The sequence below is a fragment of the Heptranchias perlo genome, chromosome 8, assembly GCF_035084215.1.
Source record: "Heptranchias perlo isolate sHepPer1 chromosome 8, sHepPer1.hap1, whole genome shotgun sequence".
In the NCBI taxonomy this organism is placed as follows: Eukaryota; Metazoa; Chordata; class Chondrichthyes; order Hexanchiformes; family Hexanchidae; genus Heptranchias; species Heptranchias perlo.
The window spans coordinates 17,368,287-17,385,063 of record NC_090332.1 but is presented as its reverse complement, the minus strand read 5'-3'; the positions used below and the strand labels follow the sequence as shown (position 1 = coordinate 17,385,063).

Sequence of the window (16,777 nt, the reverse complement as noted above, 5' to 3'; positions counted from 1 at the left end):
CGAGACGGGTTACACCCGAGCAGGACCGGGACCAATGTCCTCGCGGGGGTGTTTGCTAGTGCTGTTGGGGAAGGTTTAAACTAGAGTGGCAGGGGGATGGGAACCTTAGCGGGGAGTCAGAAGGGAGTAAAGTTGAGATCAGCAAGAGAGGGGAAGACCCAGGGGAAATTTACAATACAAATAGTACAAACAGTTGTTCAAGAACAAGTGAAAGGGAAAAGCGGGGAGCAGTGGAAAGAAAGTGTACTTTAGACACTACAGATAAAGTGAAAACTAGAAGGCGTAAGGCAATTATCCCAGCATCAAAGCTGAAGGTCAGACTAGGGTGTGTGGCCCAACTAAAAGTTCTATATATAAATGCACGGAGTATAAGGAATAAATTAAATGAACTACAGGTTCAAATTCAAATTGGAGGGTATGACATGATAGCTATTACTGAGACATGGCTGCAGGATGGTCAGGATTGGGAACTAAATATACCAGGTTATAAGGTCTACAGGAGAGATAGGGAAAATGGAAGAGGGGGAGGAGTAGCCTTAGTGATTAGAGATGAAATCAATTCAATGATAAAGGAGGATATAACGAGAGGTAAGCAGCCAACAGAGACCTTATGGGTTGAATTGAGATATAGGAAAGGATCTAAGATTATAGTGGGAGTTGTGTGTAGGACTCCTGGCAGCAGCTCTGAAGTGCTAGATTGTATAAATGCAGAGATTAGACAAGCGTGTAAGAAAGCCATAGTGGTCTTAATGGGGGACTTTAACCTTCACATAGATTGGGAAAAGCAGACTAGCAACTGTCAGAAAGGTAGTGAATTTCTTGAGTGTGTCCGGGATAGTTTTCTACAGCAGTATGTCCTAGAGGCAACAAGGGGGCAAGCCATACTAAATTTAGTAATGAGTAATGAACCAGATTTAGTTAACAGCTTAACTGTGCGTGAACATCTATCCAATAGCGATCATAACATGATCAAGTTCAATGTAGTGTTTGAAAGGAAAAAAGTGAGTCAGCTGCTAAGATTCTAGACTTGGGTAAGGCCGACTTCAATGGGATGAGACAGAGACTGTCCACAGTAAACTGGGCAAATCTGTTAGTGGGTAAAATGACTGATCAGTGGGAAATGTTTAAAGAAACATTTAACGAGATACAGAACTGGTTTATACCCCTGAGGGGCAAGAACTCTACTTGCCAAAAAAAACAGCCATGGACAACTAAAGAGGTAAGGGACAGTATAAGACGTAAGGAAAGGGCATACAAAAAGGCAAAAAATAGCACAGATCCTGGCGAATGGGAAAGATACAAAGATGAACAAAGGGTCACAAAACAGATAGTAAGAGCTACAAAAAGAGAGTATGAAAAGAAACTTGCAAGGGATATCAAAACCAATACAAAGAACTTTTATAGTTATATTAGGAAAAAGAGGGTGGTCAGGAGCAGTATTGGCCCCTTAAAAACTGAAAGTGGGGATATTGTCATTGACAATAGGGAAATGGTGGACATGTTGAATAATTACTTTGCGTCAGTATTTACAGTAGAAAAAGGGGATAGCATGCCAGAAATCCCAAGAAAACTAATATTGAATCGGGGACAGGGACTCGATAAAATTAACATAAGTAAAGCAACAGTAATGAAGAAAATAATAGCACTAAAGAGTGACAAATCCCCAGGACCAGATGGTTTCCATCCCTGAGTTTTAAAGGAAGTAGGTGAGCAGATTGCAGATGCCCTAACTATAATCTTTCAAAGTTCTCTAGATTCAGGAACTGTCCCTCTAGATTGGAAAACTGCACATGTCACTCCGCTTTTTAAGAAAGGAGGGAAACGGGGGAATTATAGACCAGTTAGCCTAACATCTGTTGTGGGGAAATTGCTGGAGTCTATAATTAAGGATAGGGTGACTGAACACCTCGAGAATTTTCAGTTAATCAGGGAGAGCCAGCATGGATTTGTGAAAGGTAGGTCGTGCCTGACAAACCTAATTGAATTTTTTGAAGAGGTGACTAAAGTAGTGGACAGGGGAATGTCAATGGATGTTATTTATATGGACTTCCAGAAGGCATTTGATAAGGTCCCACATAAGAGACTGTTAGCTAAATTTAGAAGCCCACAGAATCGAGGGAAAAGTACGGACTTGGTTAGGAAATTGGCTGAGCGAAAGGCGACAGAGTGTAGGGATAATGGGTAAGTATTCACATTGGCAGGATGTGACTAGTGGAGTCCCGCAGGGATCTGTCTTGGGGCCTCAATTATTCACAATATTTATTAACAACTTAGATGAAGGCATAGAAAGTCTCATATCTAAATTTGCCAATGACACAAAGATTAGTGGCATTGTAAGCAGTGTAGATGAAAACATAAAATTACGAAGGGATATTGATAGATTAGGAGAATGGGCAAAACTGTGGCAAATGGAATTCAATGTAGACAAATGTGAGGTCATCCACTTTGGATCAAAAAAGGATAGAATAGGGTACTTTCTAAATGGTAAAAAGTTTAAAACTGTGGATGTCCAAAGGGACTTAGGGGTTCAGGTACATAGATCATTGAAGTGTCATGAACAGGTGCAGAAAATAATCAAGAAGTCTAATGGAATGCTGGCCTTTATATCTAGAGGCCTAGAGTACAAGGGGGCAGAAGTTATGCTGCAGCTATACAAAACCCTGGTTAGACCACACCTGGAGTACTGTGAGCAGTTCTGGGCACCGCACCTTCGGAAGGACATATTGGCCTTGGAGGGAGTGCAGCGTAGGTTTACTAGAATGATACCCAGACTTCAAGGATTAAGTTACAAGGAGAGATTACACAAATTGGGGTTGTATTCTCTAGAGTTTCGAAGGTTAAGGGGTGATCTGATCGAAGTTTATAAGATATTAAGGGGAACGGATAGGGTGGATAGAGAGAAACTATTTCCGCTGGTTGGGGATTCTAGGAGTAGGGGGCACAGTCTAAAAATCAGAGCCAGACCTTTCAGGAGCGAGATTAGAAAACATTTCTACACACAAAGGGTGGTAGAAGTTTGGAACTCTCTTCCGCAAACGGCAATTGATACTAGCTCAATTGCTAAATTTAAATCTGAGATAGATAGCTTTTTGGCAACCAAAGGTATTAAGGGATATGGGCCAAAGGCAGGTATATGGAGCTGGATCACAGATCAGCCATGATCTTATCAAATGGCGGAGCAGGCACGAGAGGCTGAATGGCCTACTACTGTTCCTATGTTCCTATGTTCCTAGAAATAAAGTTTTTTTTTGGGGGGGTAGCTTCTATTTCATTCTGGTTGATTACTTAGAATTACTTACTTTTTTTCTGTGTGCAACGGTGCCTTTCCTTTCTCCTGCAAAAAAATTATGGAGAGAATCATGACTACCTTCTCCACCGGACGGAGTAATCGAAAGGCCCTCAAATGGGTTCATCTGGAATAAAGGATCAATCTGTGGAGGAAATGATACATTGAAAAATAAAATAAAAAGTATTTTCTCCCCAATCCCCCCATCCTGGAGACTGAATTGCAGCCTTCAGCTTTTGAATTCCCTCCATCTGCTCTGTGATTGTACTTCATTTCTCTAAGATATCAGAAAACTAATTACCCAAGTTGCCTCTGGAATTTATTCACTTTTCTACATTTGTTGTTTTTGTATATTTTGTTCTGAGAATCTATGAAAGAAATATTTTTTTGAAATTGTTACCAAAATGCAACCAAAGCTAGAAGCAACCTATTGCTTTCTGCATTCCTTCAGCTGGCAAATCAGTATGTTAGAAACAATGCATTTAGCAGAGCAAATTCTAAGAGGCAGGCACTTTATTCCATCATTTACATCTAGCTCATTTGTATAGATTATTTGTTGAAGGGACTAAGACCAGGTAAACCATATGAGTCAAAGCTCGTCATAAAGAATTTGGTCTCTTGTGAAAACAAATTAAATGCATAGATTGTGGGATGACTGCAGTTTAAGAGCATAAAACTCAGGTGAACGCAATGTTTAAATGTTTCCAATTTCATTTTGTTCAATTGCAAACTCCAGCTTAGAGCTTAAGGCAGCCACTGCCTAGTCGTTTTCCCTCCACCCTGCTGAAAACTGCGCCGTGGAATCTGATAGGGTGTCAACACCCTGGGCAGAATTTTGACCTCGAGCCGGGAAGGGAGTGGAGGGGAAGATTGACAGGCTGGCTGGTTGTTGGGCAGGAAGGCCTGCTGTAGCAGGCCACAGCAGGAGATTGGATGGGCTGGGGAGGAGATCGGATGGGCCGGGGAGGAGATTGGACAGGCCGGGACTTGGAGATTGGAGGTCGCTGGAGGTCGGAGAAGAGTTGGAGGTAGGTGGGGGGCCACCATCTGGGGGGTGGGGTCCACTATGGGGCGGGGGGGTCCGCCCTACGGTGGGGGGGCAGCTGATTACGAGGTTCCTGTCGTCCAGGTGAGCTTGTTGGGCCTGGATGAAACACTACTAGTCCTCCGAGCCAACAAGCAGTGCAATAAAGGCACTCACCTCATGGATCCGACCTTCCTGTGTGATTTCACCTGATGTGAATAGGAAGTGAAGGGAAACACGAACAGGTAAGGTTAAATTCATTTAAGTTTTCCAATACACAAAGAATTAAGTGCCTCAAGTATTTCAATGAGATAAATTGTCACTTTATGTATTGGCCCATTAGCCTTAAATGGGGGCAGGACTTCCTGGTGTCTGTGGTGCACACCAATATAAATCTGCCTGAGTTAAACCTAGAAGTGGGCGAGTTGGAGCCGGGATGCGGTCCCGCTCCAAAAAGCTGTTATTTTAACCTCCCACCAGCCCCCAACCCACCCACTCTTGGGAGTTAAAATTCCCCCCCCCGCCCCATGTCAACAAAACCATGAGAGGGTAGTGTCTGCGTGATACTCATTATCAATCCTCCTAAAACAAGCAAATCGTGTTTAACTAACTTGATAGAGTTTTTTGATGAGGTAATAGAGAGGATGGCTGAGGGCAATGCAGTTGATGTGGTGTATATGGACTTTCAAAAGGCGTTTCATAAACTGCCGCATGGTAGACTTGTCATCAAGATTGCGGCCTATGGAATAAAGGGGGCAGTAGTAACATGGATACAGAATTGGCTAAGTGACAAGAAACAGAGAGTAGTGGTGAATGGTTGTTTTTCGGACTAGAGGGAAGTGTATAGTGGTGTTCCCCAGCGGTCGGTGCTGGGACCACTGCTTTTCTTGATGTATATTAATGGCTTGGACTTGGGTGTACAGGGCACAATTTCAAAATTTGCAGATGACACAAATCTTGGAAGGGTAGTGAACAGTGAGGAGGATAGTGATAGACTTCAAGAGGATATAGACAGGCTGGTGGAATGTGCGGACACGTGGCAGATGAAATTTAACGCAGAGAAATGCAAAGTGATACATTTCGATAGGAAGTACAAGGAGAGGCAATATAAACTAAAGAGCGCAACTCTAAAAGGGGATACAGGAACGGAGAGGTCTGGGGGTATATGTGCACAAATCGTTGAAGGTGGCAGAGCAGGTTGAGAAAGCAGTTAAAAAAGCATACGGGATCTTGGGCTTTACAATAGAGGCATAGAGTACAAAAGTATGGAAGTCATTATGGACCTTTATAAAACACTGGTTTGGCCGCAGCTGGAGTATTGTGTCCAGTTCCGGGCACCTCACTTTAGGAAAGATGTGAAGACCTTAGAGAGGGTACAGAAAAGATTTACTAGAATGCTTCTAGGGATGAGGGACTTCAGTTATGTGGATAGACTGGAGAAGCTGGGGTTGTTCTCCTTACAGCAGAGAAGGTTAAGAGGAGATTTGATAGAAGTGTTCAAAATCATGAAGGGTTTAGATAAAGTAAATAAAGAGATACTGTTCCCATTGGCAGAAGGGTCGAGAACCAGAGGACACAGATTTAAGGTGATTGGTAAAAGAACCAAAGGCGACATGAGGAAAAACTTTTTTATGCAGCGAGTAGTTATGATCTGCAATGCACTGCCTGAAAGGGTGGTGGAAGCAGTTTCAATTGTGGCTTTCAAAAAGGAATTGGATAAATACTTGAAGGGAAAAAATTTGCTGGGCTACGGAGAAAGAGCAGGGGAGTGGGCCCAATAGGATTGCTCTTACAAAGAGCCGGCACAGGCTCGATGGGCCAAATGACCTCCTTCTGTGCTGTAACCATTCTATGAATTATGGCCTAACCAATGATTTGTACAAATTTATTATTATTGCTTTTTCTTGTATCTATGTCCCTATCTTATGATCCTACAGAAAGAGGTAACAAGCCACCCTGTCCCAGAAGCCCTTCAGGGCTCTCCAGCAACCAGCCTCCTTATTTCTTTCTCCCACTAAGGTTGCAACTAGATGGAGTACTGGGTTAGTTATTAGGAGACACTCACCATATATTGTCATAAAGAGGATGTAGGACACACTTATAATATATTGTCACAAAGGAGAAGAACGGGACAAAAAAAAACACTGGCATTGCACGTAACACACCACAATTGCACAAAAATACATTTTGGGAACTTGGATTTGAACTTTGTGCTGGTAATTCTTTTATCTCGTACTGCATTTCTGCTTTAGGATAGGACTGCAAGTGTATCCATGGTGGGTGAAGTATTGTGCTGTAATTTGTAGTTGTTGTAACAATTCATTAGGAATAAGATACAGGAAAGGCTTGTGCTGTGCTAGCTTCCAAGTTTTAAGAGAATGGGTTCTCCACTAAAGGTCGGACTTGTCATCCAGTGGAGCTGATAGTACTTGAGGCTTCATTGTTTCCATCTTCCTTGGCCCCTTTCTGAACCTCATCTTGCTCTTTCATGCACAAAGGGTCCTCTACTGATCGAATAATTGGGCAGTACACAACTGTCATCTTGGCACGCTTTTTTGGGCTGTAAGGCAGCACCCAGTAGACCTTTGTGATAACAGGTCCATGGTCTGCTCGGTTTGTGTTCTTGTGACTAATTATATGTTCTTTCTGTTAAAGTTCTTGGATTCTGTAGTAGTGTCATCATCCGCTGCTTGAGATAAAGCCTCAGATTCCCCTGGTTATGTCCAAGATGTGCCCATTTTCATTGGTACCCCAAGAAGCTGGAGGTTAGTCTTGTATCTGGAGCCCCTAGCAAATCGGAGGATCAGAGGGGGGCAGTCAGCAAGATATTGGACAGGGTAACTGTCCTACTTTTATTTTTGGGGAACTAGCAAATCTTTGGGCCCAGGAGCCTTTTGGCTGCTATTTTCCAAAAGAAACAAGAAAGTCTTGAGGCTGGCGGCCAGTCCTGCAGCTTCAGGCCTCTTTGGTCCACCAATTGTGGGAACAGCTCAGTCTGGCAAGGTGCAACATGCCCAGGCGGAAGGAGGGAGGAGGCGCTTGGAAACTCAGTCCCATGAAACCCTTGGCCCTGTAAAACAATGCATCATTGAGCTGATGTCTGCAGCAGTGCACTGCAACCGGACAAGTGTTACTATTGGAAGCTTTAAAATAGCGAATTGTATACAAGTTAAAGGTAGACATGATTTTCAGAGCAGAGCTATCCTAGACATCGATGTGATTTGGAGGCCTGGCTGCAAGAGACGGCAATGTTTTATGACTGTCTCCCTGGTGAAATGCAAGTGATGACTCCTCAGACATGCCTAAGTAACTGTGGCATGAGCTATACACTGTGGTTCCCTGGATAGATGTGGATTTGCTGAGCCTTCCTCTAATGCAGATGCATCTGCCTCTGCTTCTAGCTGTAGAATTCTTCCTCATTCTCCATCTTCCTGGGAAGGGATAAGCAGAATTTCTAAAGAAATGTCCCTCTAATCCTCTCATTTAATTTCCCTTGTATGTGTGAAAAATAATAAAAGTTATATTCAATGCTGAATCAATAATATATGTTAAAAAATGCTCCTAAATTGGCAGAAAAGGCCCAAAAATTTAAATTCAGAATCATTGCCAAAATGGAGCACTCAGCTTTAAGAGTAACAGGAAGACCCTTCATTGTGCCTGCTGTCCAACACTGTGTACATGTACAAGCACACAGCGATTATGTTGTGCAATTCATGCTGGGCAAAATTCTGGGCTGGGAAGCCCTGCCTCCATTAACATTTTTTGAAAGTCTAATGAGGCTCATGCACTGAAAGAGTGGGAGCATTCTGCTCCCTCAGCATTGCCTGGTTGGAAGATACAGAGCAATGCACTATCAACACATTTGGGGGATTCAGCTTTTCTCCAATTTTCTACCCCCAGGGCTCAGCACTTGCCTGCACTGACAGCAGACAGGAGTGGAAAATATACCCTTATATATTGTCAATATAATTTTCATTAATGGGGTGGCAACAGGATATTTTGCAAAAGAATGAATATGTCCTTTTCTTCTTGCATCAACAGTAGTCTCACTTTAACCCTTTTCTTATGAAACTCCCTAATCCAGTACCCTACCTACCACTAGACTACTGGGATACTTCCATTGCCTTCTTGGAACACCTTTGTTTGGTATTAGAAGACTGATTTATCAGTGGGGGTGGGGGTGGGGAGGGGCATCAAATTACTAAGGAATGCAATGAAGCTGTAAAAACTGAACTTTATTTCACAGGTAAAACTTGGAGGTGGATACAGAATTGGCTGAAAGTGAGGAAGCAATGGCTTTCAGTTAGAGTGAAATTGCCAAGACTGCTTACTTCCACCTCCCCTGCATCAGCAGCCTCTGCTTCTACCTCACCCTAATAAAACAAAAACACTTTTAGATGCTTTTCTCACATTTGGCCTTGATTGCTCCAGTCTCCTCCTTGCCATTCTCCTATGTTTCTCCCTCCATAAACTCCAACTTGTTCAAAGCTCAGCTTTCCATATCTTGTCCCGCAGTAAGTTCTGCTCATCCCATCCTTGCTAATCCACAGTGGCTCCCCGTCCCCCAACATTTTGAATTTGAAAACCATGGACTCATCTTTCAATTCCCCTACAGCCTTGGACAAGCCTATCTTATAAGCCTCCTGCAGCCTTCCATTGTCTCCTGCATCCTTTGACACTAACTCCATCTGACTCTGTGCATCCCCCCTCCCTTTGTTTCATCATAGGCAATGGAGCCTTCAACTGCCTTGTCCTACTCTCTGGAATGCCCTCCCTAAATTCCTCAACCTCTCTTCTCTTTGCACCTTTAACAGCCTTCATAAAGCCACCTTTAAAAACTTTTGTGAAACCTATCTTTTCAACCAAGTTAACCCTTCCTTCTCCTAATTCTCCCACTACGGCTTGGCATCCACTCCTTTTTACTTTCCTTCTGTAAAGCACCGTAGGATGGTTTTCTACAGCAAAGGTGCTAAATAAACGCTAGTTGCTGATGTTGTTGATGTCAGGAAGTATTTCATCAGGCAAAGAATAATTAATACATAGAATAATCTAAGGTAATGGAGGCAAAAGCTTTGGAATCATCAAGTAGTTAGATGCTGTGATGGGGAACAATGAGGCTAGATGGACCAAAGGCCTCTCATTTGTTCTGATCTGTGTGATATTTGTGATGTATGAAAAATCAGTACTTTGATATTTCCAACAGAAATAATTTCAGTAGATACAAAGGGACTTCATTTCTTTTTTAAAACGACAAGTGTTCATATTGGTACCTCAGTTGTAATGAGCTTTGCATTACATTTTATATATGCAGCCAAAGTCCTGTTTGTTAGATTTTATTAGTCAGCTTATCAAGTACATTATTTCCTCTATAGAAATGATAATAAGTATTAACTTACATTGTACACAGGAAGAGCTCGAAATACACCACCCTTTGCTCTACTGCCTGATATGGAATGTTCAATTGGTTTTGATTTGAGCTGTTAGGAATCAAACAGAAGTGAATCATTCATTGCACTTTTATTGACTGCCATTTAATAAGCCTACAATGTATCCAAACGATTGGAATTTGAATGATGAGTGAAAGAAGTTATGCCATTGAACAAATGGACTATAGGATAGAATTACTCAAAATGGCATTGAATGGCTTCACAGCTTCAGGAAATAAGCCTCCCAATTAGGCCACTGTCTTTGTGAGGTTGGATATTGAAATATGTCATTGGCTCCCAGCATCTTCTCACTGCTTATTGAGCAGTAGTAATATTGCAGAGATAAAAACCTCCATTGGGGGACTAACCAACACATTAGGATTTTAAAAAACTTATATTCCACCCCCCCCCCCCCAATTACTTATGGAGGAAGATATACTTCCATGAATACTAATTCTTTGTTGTGTTTTACCACCAAACTGACTGAGATCAGATACAGTCCAGGGATCAAACCTGCAGTTTCCTGGTCTGTGTGGCTCAGTCAAGTGGTGTACTTATCACCAGGAGGTAGGGGAGGGAAAGAGAACTTCTTGTTTATTTTTTATAATTACAATGAAATTCCATTTGCTGAGCCAAGATATCAATTTAAGTGGGGTTTCATTATCAGTGAAGACACCAAAACTTTGATCTGAACACTTCAGACATCAAAAGTAGACATGCAAGACACCACTTTAAACTTTTTTTAAAAATCAAATAGAAAGAGCTTTCTACATTAATTACAGTCTGCGATTGGCTTTTTGAACAAAATATAGCTTTTGAACACTTAGTGCATCACATGTCCTTCCATAGATTACAAAATTATAAAAATTTCAGCAGTGGGAGGCCATTCATATTTGTGCTATAGCTAGCTCCATGTTAGATCTAGCTTTGCTCTAATCCTTTTTCCCTGTCATTTCCCCATACTCTAATATTTTTGGGCGTTGGACAATTTGAGCCGTTCTGGTGTACTCCCACTGTAACTTCAGCATGAACCTGCCGGAAAGGCTACAAACTTGACCAGGATGCAGATACAGCGAATGAGTTTCTGAGTCGCCTTGTGAGAATGGAGCCTCTGTCCATCCCTACAAGGCCATCGACATAAGTGGGGGGCAGGGGTGGGCGGGTGTAGGTACTCCCTAAATCTGGAGTACCCATGCTCAGTCCAGAGCCTGCATAGTGTTAGCAAAAATGTGCCGAGTCAGACCAGGCATATCTCCCTAACACCCAGTGGAAATGGGGCCCACCCAAGGATACAGGCAAAGATCAGGGACTGAACCCCCAAAGATCAGGGAAGGATATATATATATATATATATTTTTTTTAAAAATATTCCAAGTGGCTCCTGCAACCTCTTCCTATTTCTAAAGGGTGGAAAGAATGTGGCACCTCCGTTCCCGCAGGTCAGTAAGCTGCGTTCAGTGTTTTTGGCCTCTTTGGTCTGGGAAGGGAGGGGAAAAATGCAGCAGTTGTGCTCCCAACTCAACGAATGCCCACAGCACCTCCAACAATGAAGTGCTTCAGTAGTACTGCATTGAAATGTAAGCCTAAATTATATGCTCAAGTCTTAATGTGCACAAATTTCTGACTCAGAAGCAAGAGTATTATCAACTGAGCCAAGTTAACACTTAATTACTCCCTCAACACTTTTATTAGATCCCCCTTAGCCTTCTATGTTAGTGAATACAGTCCTAGTTTTTCCAAGTCTCACCGCAACTATATTTTCTCTTCCCTGATGTTATCCTAGTGAATCTCTGTTGCACCTTTTCTATGTTCATTGTCATTAAAAAAGGAAAGAACTGTTCATTATTTACTAAATTATTTTTCTATCTTTTTACCTTCTTTCAAATAATTCTGTAACCAGAAATTATAGCCTATTTTATGCCTTTTTTAAAACTTATCCCATATTCGATATATTAAATAGGATCATATGTAACCAAAATAAATCTCATGGATGTGCAATGAAAATGAAATCGACAATTTCAATAGATTTTCAATAAATTTGTAAAATGTCCACATTAAACAAGTTGATAACTGCATCGTTACTATTATGCCATAATACCCATTATGATATATTGCAGAGCAATGCAAGATGAGAGCTAAACTGCATCTTCAAACACTTCTGCCACTGATTCTGAGCAAACCATAATCCAGGAAAAGTTTATATATGGTACATTAAAAACTCTCCAAGTCCAAGTGATTTGTCATTAACCAGAATATATGAATATAAACTCACTTGTATTGTACATTTGAGAAGTACATAGTGCATCAAAAATTTCTCAATTCATTTCTGACCACATGTCATGCAGGTAGTTAGCACAGAAATCTTGAAAATAATCACTGCTCACAAACTACTTCATTTTTCTCCCAAAATGTAGTACCTCACACCTCTCCAAATTAAATTGCATTCTGCTTATTCCACTAACCTGTTTTTTTCTCCTGAAGTCTTTTATGGTCTGCCTCACAATTTTCCAAATCTCCTACTATTGAATCCAAGTCATTTATATATACTGAGAACAAAAGTGGATCCAGCACTGATCCTTGGGGTGCACCTTACAGCAATCTGTTCAATCTGAGATCTCTATCACTGACAGAGCTTTCTCAAGCCACTTTTTCATCTCCTGCCTTCGACACATCCTTAACAGTCAAACTTTTTCTCCCACTTTTTTTTTCCATCGGTGGAAAAAACGACTCCCTAATTCTCAAATTCCAATCTCCACTTTCTCTGCTGTACCATGCTGCCACTCATCTCCAAACCTGCATAATACACTTGTCCCACTTGTAACGGCTTACACATAAATGGCACGTGACTGACCTGGTTGTTCACTGGCAAATCTGGACTTGAAAGTCTTAAGACTTATCATCACTCCTTCTTCCAAGCAAAATCTGCACTCTATTTTAAAATTATCCTTGCCTGGAGAAGCAACTCTAAATTACTATTTTCCAAGCTCTCTCCTATGCTCCTTCCATCTTCTCTTCACATTCTAAAAGTGAGGAATTATGGATTTTGTCTTACTCAAAATCAAGGCTACACATATTAATGCCTTTACCCCACCCTGCTTTCTCTTCAGTTTTGATTGTTCATGTCTTCCTCCCTCCAAACTTAATTCCATATTTTCACCACCATCTCCTGCCACTCAGCAAACCAGCTTTACGCACAGAAAAACATGTCCTTGTTTATCTTAATACAAAAGTGCAACAATTAGTCATTGTGCCTGAGCTAGGAAGGGCCATGCCATTCAATTCAAATATAAACATCCTGTGGAAATGGTTTGTTTTATGTGTTTAATTGCAGCTTTATTTTTGAGTAACAGATAGTTATTTAAACTTCCTTGTTGTAGTCCTATTTTAGAAAGTATTGCTCAGCCTAGTTGATTCAAATTGGGGTTCAATTTTAAGTCCCGGGCGGGAATGCGGGCTAACAAGCGATTGGCCCGTCTGGAAGTGACAGCCGAGAAGCAACAGCCGATTTTAACAGCCGGATCTCATTAGCATGGCTATGGTCGACTTCCAACCAAAACAGCCTAGAAGTTGGTGGGACATAGTTGCCCAGCTGTTAAAATTGGGTGGCAGACAGCCACCGCCAGCAACCAGAGGGAACAATCCTCGGTGCTAAGATATCTTCAGGAGTGGGGATTCCAATAGGGCTCGCAGTCAGGGGAAAAGGAGAGGGAGCCTAGGGCAGAGGAGGCCTGGGGTTTCTTCGTGGGGCCCGGAGGAGCACTTAAGTGGCACTAGTGTATTATGTAAAAACAAATATCCATTCCTACCCTAGGTATAGTCACCGATGTAAAGAATTTCTTATCATGATCCACATCCAGAACTTTCCGCTGTTGCTTTTGCTTTATGTCAAATGCTACCCGATCAAATGGTTTCCACCTAATGATAAAGCAATTAAAAAGAAATTACACTCTGGATAATATTCATTTATTATCTAAGATGAGTAAAATTAAGGTGCATGGTATATTCAGTAGTCATTTTAGCTGCAGTCAAGTACACTGAACAAAACAGAGAGAGAAAATAAGACCTAGGACTTTAAAAATGTTTTCTGTCTGGCAATCAAGCAGAAGTATATATTCCGGTCAAGTAAAATCCCAAGTGGTATAATGGTGGGGCAACATTTGCACGCAGTAGAAATGAAGTGGGTGATGCTGCTACTGTTTCCAAGGTCAGCCTAATTTTAATAATTCTGGTGAGTCCTTGCAACCTTGGGGATGGAGATCATAGATGGTGTCAGAGATGGGAGGGTATGTGCCAGCTACAGATTTGTTCTGAAATGCTGCTTCTCCTAATGCACCTTGCGTTACCTTTTTGCAAACTACATCATAAAACCCTTATGTCATTCCTTTTACTGAAGGTGACATGTGAAGTCTTCTTTAGCAACCCATTTAACCTCTCTTATCACATTGGCAGCTTCAACTCCAATGACATGCTTGACCTCGTCATTGTAATACTGGCTGTGGTCAGCAAATGCTCAAACCTAAGGGTCAGGGAAGATGTGCAGAGTGACCATCTGCCAGTTCTGTTTATCCTGAATCTCTCTGCCCAACTCCAATCATCCAGAACACGAGGACTAGGACGACTGAAGTGCTGGCTGTGCTGCCTTCGGGCTGCAGCTAGCAAAGGATATTATCACTTGATTGTCTGTGAAATCCCAAAAGACAGAGAGTTGACCAATAAGTGGCTGACCGATGCACTAAAGGGAGCAGCAAAGGCAGCAATAGTGATGAAGGAGGGTCCTGGCGATAGAGCTGCTGTGATACCCTAACAGATCTCTTGGTTGATTCAATTAAAAACAGACTGAGGGGGGACTTTGTTAAAACTCAGGGAGACAAAACATTAGTCAGTTGTCTGCAAATGACTCCTACTACTACATTCGAGAAGCGATTGGCAACGTTCAAATAACAAGATCCAGATTGTTGAACTAGTGGGTAGCCTCGGAAGAGATTTGGTACAAGTTTGAGATGCTTCCGGCAAACAATAATAATGGCCACTGATTTACAATTAAGTCCATATTTTGCGACTGGTGTCTGCAGTCACATCGTGCGTTATCTCTCACATTTCAAAGGTGTATGAAATGACCACTTTTGCCATGCAATGTTCTGAAATGGTTCAATGCGGACCATTGTTTCCAGGATAGGTTGAAGCCTGGAAGTTCTTTTGTGGGGTTGGCAGTCAGATGTTTGTTTGGGACATTAGCCCAGAACTCTTAACAGTTTGCCTCAGGATTAAATGAGGACACTTTAAGAGTATTAATCCATTCCCATGAAGACTTGTGATATTACAGGCATGCCTTCGGAAGGTTCTGGAGATCAAAACAAATTGGTAAGTTCAAGCTGGCCATGGTTTGATTGTGCTCACGAGCTGTATGTGTGTCTCTTCGATTTTGGGTTGGGGTATATGTACCGCAGTGAGCAACCATTGAGTGGGTGTTGATTTTAATCTTCATTATGATTCTTATTGCAACATTAAGATGCAAGTCCAAAGGTTTGGTATGTGAGCTGCCTGCCCAAACTGGTGCGCAATATTCAATGGTCAAGTATACCAGTGCTAGTGTCACTATTCAAAGTCTGTGTGCATCATGTTGTGCTCACATGTATTGTAACAAGGCATGTCCTTGCTTTTACCGTTTCACATGTCTTTTTCACATGAGCTTTAAAAGTCAAGCTTCTGTCTAAGGTCACACCCAAGTACTTCAGAAAGGACTCTTTCAGACCCATTTTCCACAGTGACATAAAGTGGTTCCTTAGCGGCTTTGTTGTTTAGTTAAAAGGTTGTTACCAAGGTTTTGGAGCCATTGGGGAGGAACTTCTAGTATTGAAAGTATTCTGCCGTTACCTTGAGCACTGTAGAGAGGGACTCACCGATGGTGGTGAGGACTTTGCCTTGTGTCACGAGGGCGATGTCGTCAGCATTAATGAATGTGCACAAAATTGTGTTGGGCAAGTCATTAATGTAGATGTTGAATAGTGAAGGAGCCAGCATAGATCCTTGAAATAGACCATCATTAAGGGTGTGTGCTTTGCTGATCTTCCCATTGAAAAGGACACGGTATCTACAGTTGATGAATATTGTGGCCAGGAGTCGCATAGTGCTACAGGATTTGATAACCCTTGATGTCTTGAGCAACAGAACACATCTCCATACCATGTCATAGACAGTGGATAAATCGATCAACGCTGTTGTGGTTTTTAGATTCCACTGGAAGCCAGCCTCAGTGTGGTTAGTCTGCAAACTAATATCTGACAACTCCTCAAAGCCGATGCCAAAAAGCAGTGGGACAGTTTCTGCAAAAAGGTTGAAAGAGAGCACAATCTCAAATGATTCTGGCATCAGACCTGAAAAACTACAGGGCAGAGCCAGAGAAAAAAACATACCAACTGCTACATACCCTGGGCTACAGTGCACAGTTAGACTCAGGGAAAGTGAATTCTTCAAAGATTATCTCTGCATTGTAAACACTGATCCAAATCACAAGAAATTTGACAGTAGCTGGGAAAAGGAACCGGACCACTTTATCTGCACACAACCAGAACCGTTCCAATCTCTGAGCACAACCCCTGTTAACAACAGAGAGGATACCGCACCAAAGAACAATGCAACTCCAGTTGAAGCTAAGGAGCACACAAGAGAAAGACTCAGATGAAGGTGCACCCAACAAGATGATTGCTGTAACAGCCAAGGTCTTTAACAAGTCATTAGTGCTGGGCTACTTCCTGAGATGCTTCCTGAAATGAACTGTGATCAAAATGATCCACAAACCGGGCAAACATTCTGGTGACCCCAGCAATTATAGCCTATCAGCCTATGAACTGCTTGGGAAAACTGTTGGAGAGAGCCATCATGGACTACCTCCAACACCACCTCAAGGGCATTGACTGCTTCAACTTAGGCCAAGCAGGATTCAGAAGAGGAAGATACACCAGTGACAACTTGCATAACTATCAGAGCACATCTTCAGATCCTATAACAAGAAAAAAGAACAAACTTGCTTTTATATAACAC

The 16,777-nt window shown here is 41.9% G+C and overlaps 2 protein-coding genes across 2 annotated transcripts in view; both read right to left on the bottom strand.

The window, feature by feature from the left end:
* The window catches only part of LOC137324305 (NLR family CARD domain-containing protein 4-like), a 39,216-nt gene extending 23,724 nt beyond the window's left edge, over positions 1–15,492 (bottom strand). Inside the window, exons 1-3 of the mRNA XM_067988448.1 lie at positions 15,400–15,492; positions 8,642–8,683; positions 6,740–6,956 (exon numbers count right to left, since the gene is read on the bottom strand). Coding sequence (XP_067844549.1) covers positions 6,740–6,956; positions 8,642–8,683; positions 15,400–15,492 — 352 coding nt within the window. The remainder of the gene's footprint in view (positions 1–6,739; positions 6,957–8,641; positions 8,684–15,399) is intronic.
* Positions 15,493–15,583: 91 nt separating this feature from the next.
* The window catches only part of LOC137324304 (WD repeat-containing protein 64-like), a 79,898-nt gene continuing 78,704 nt past the window's right edge, over positions 15,584–16,777 (bottom strand). Inside the window, exon 24 of the mRNA XM_067988447.1 lies at positions 15,584–16,118. Within this exon, the coding sequence (XP_067844548.1) occupies positions 15,584–16,118 (535 nt within the window). The remainder of the gene's footprint in view (positions 16,119–16,777) is intronic.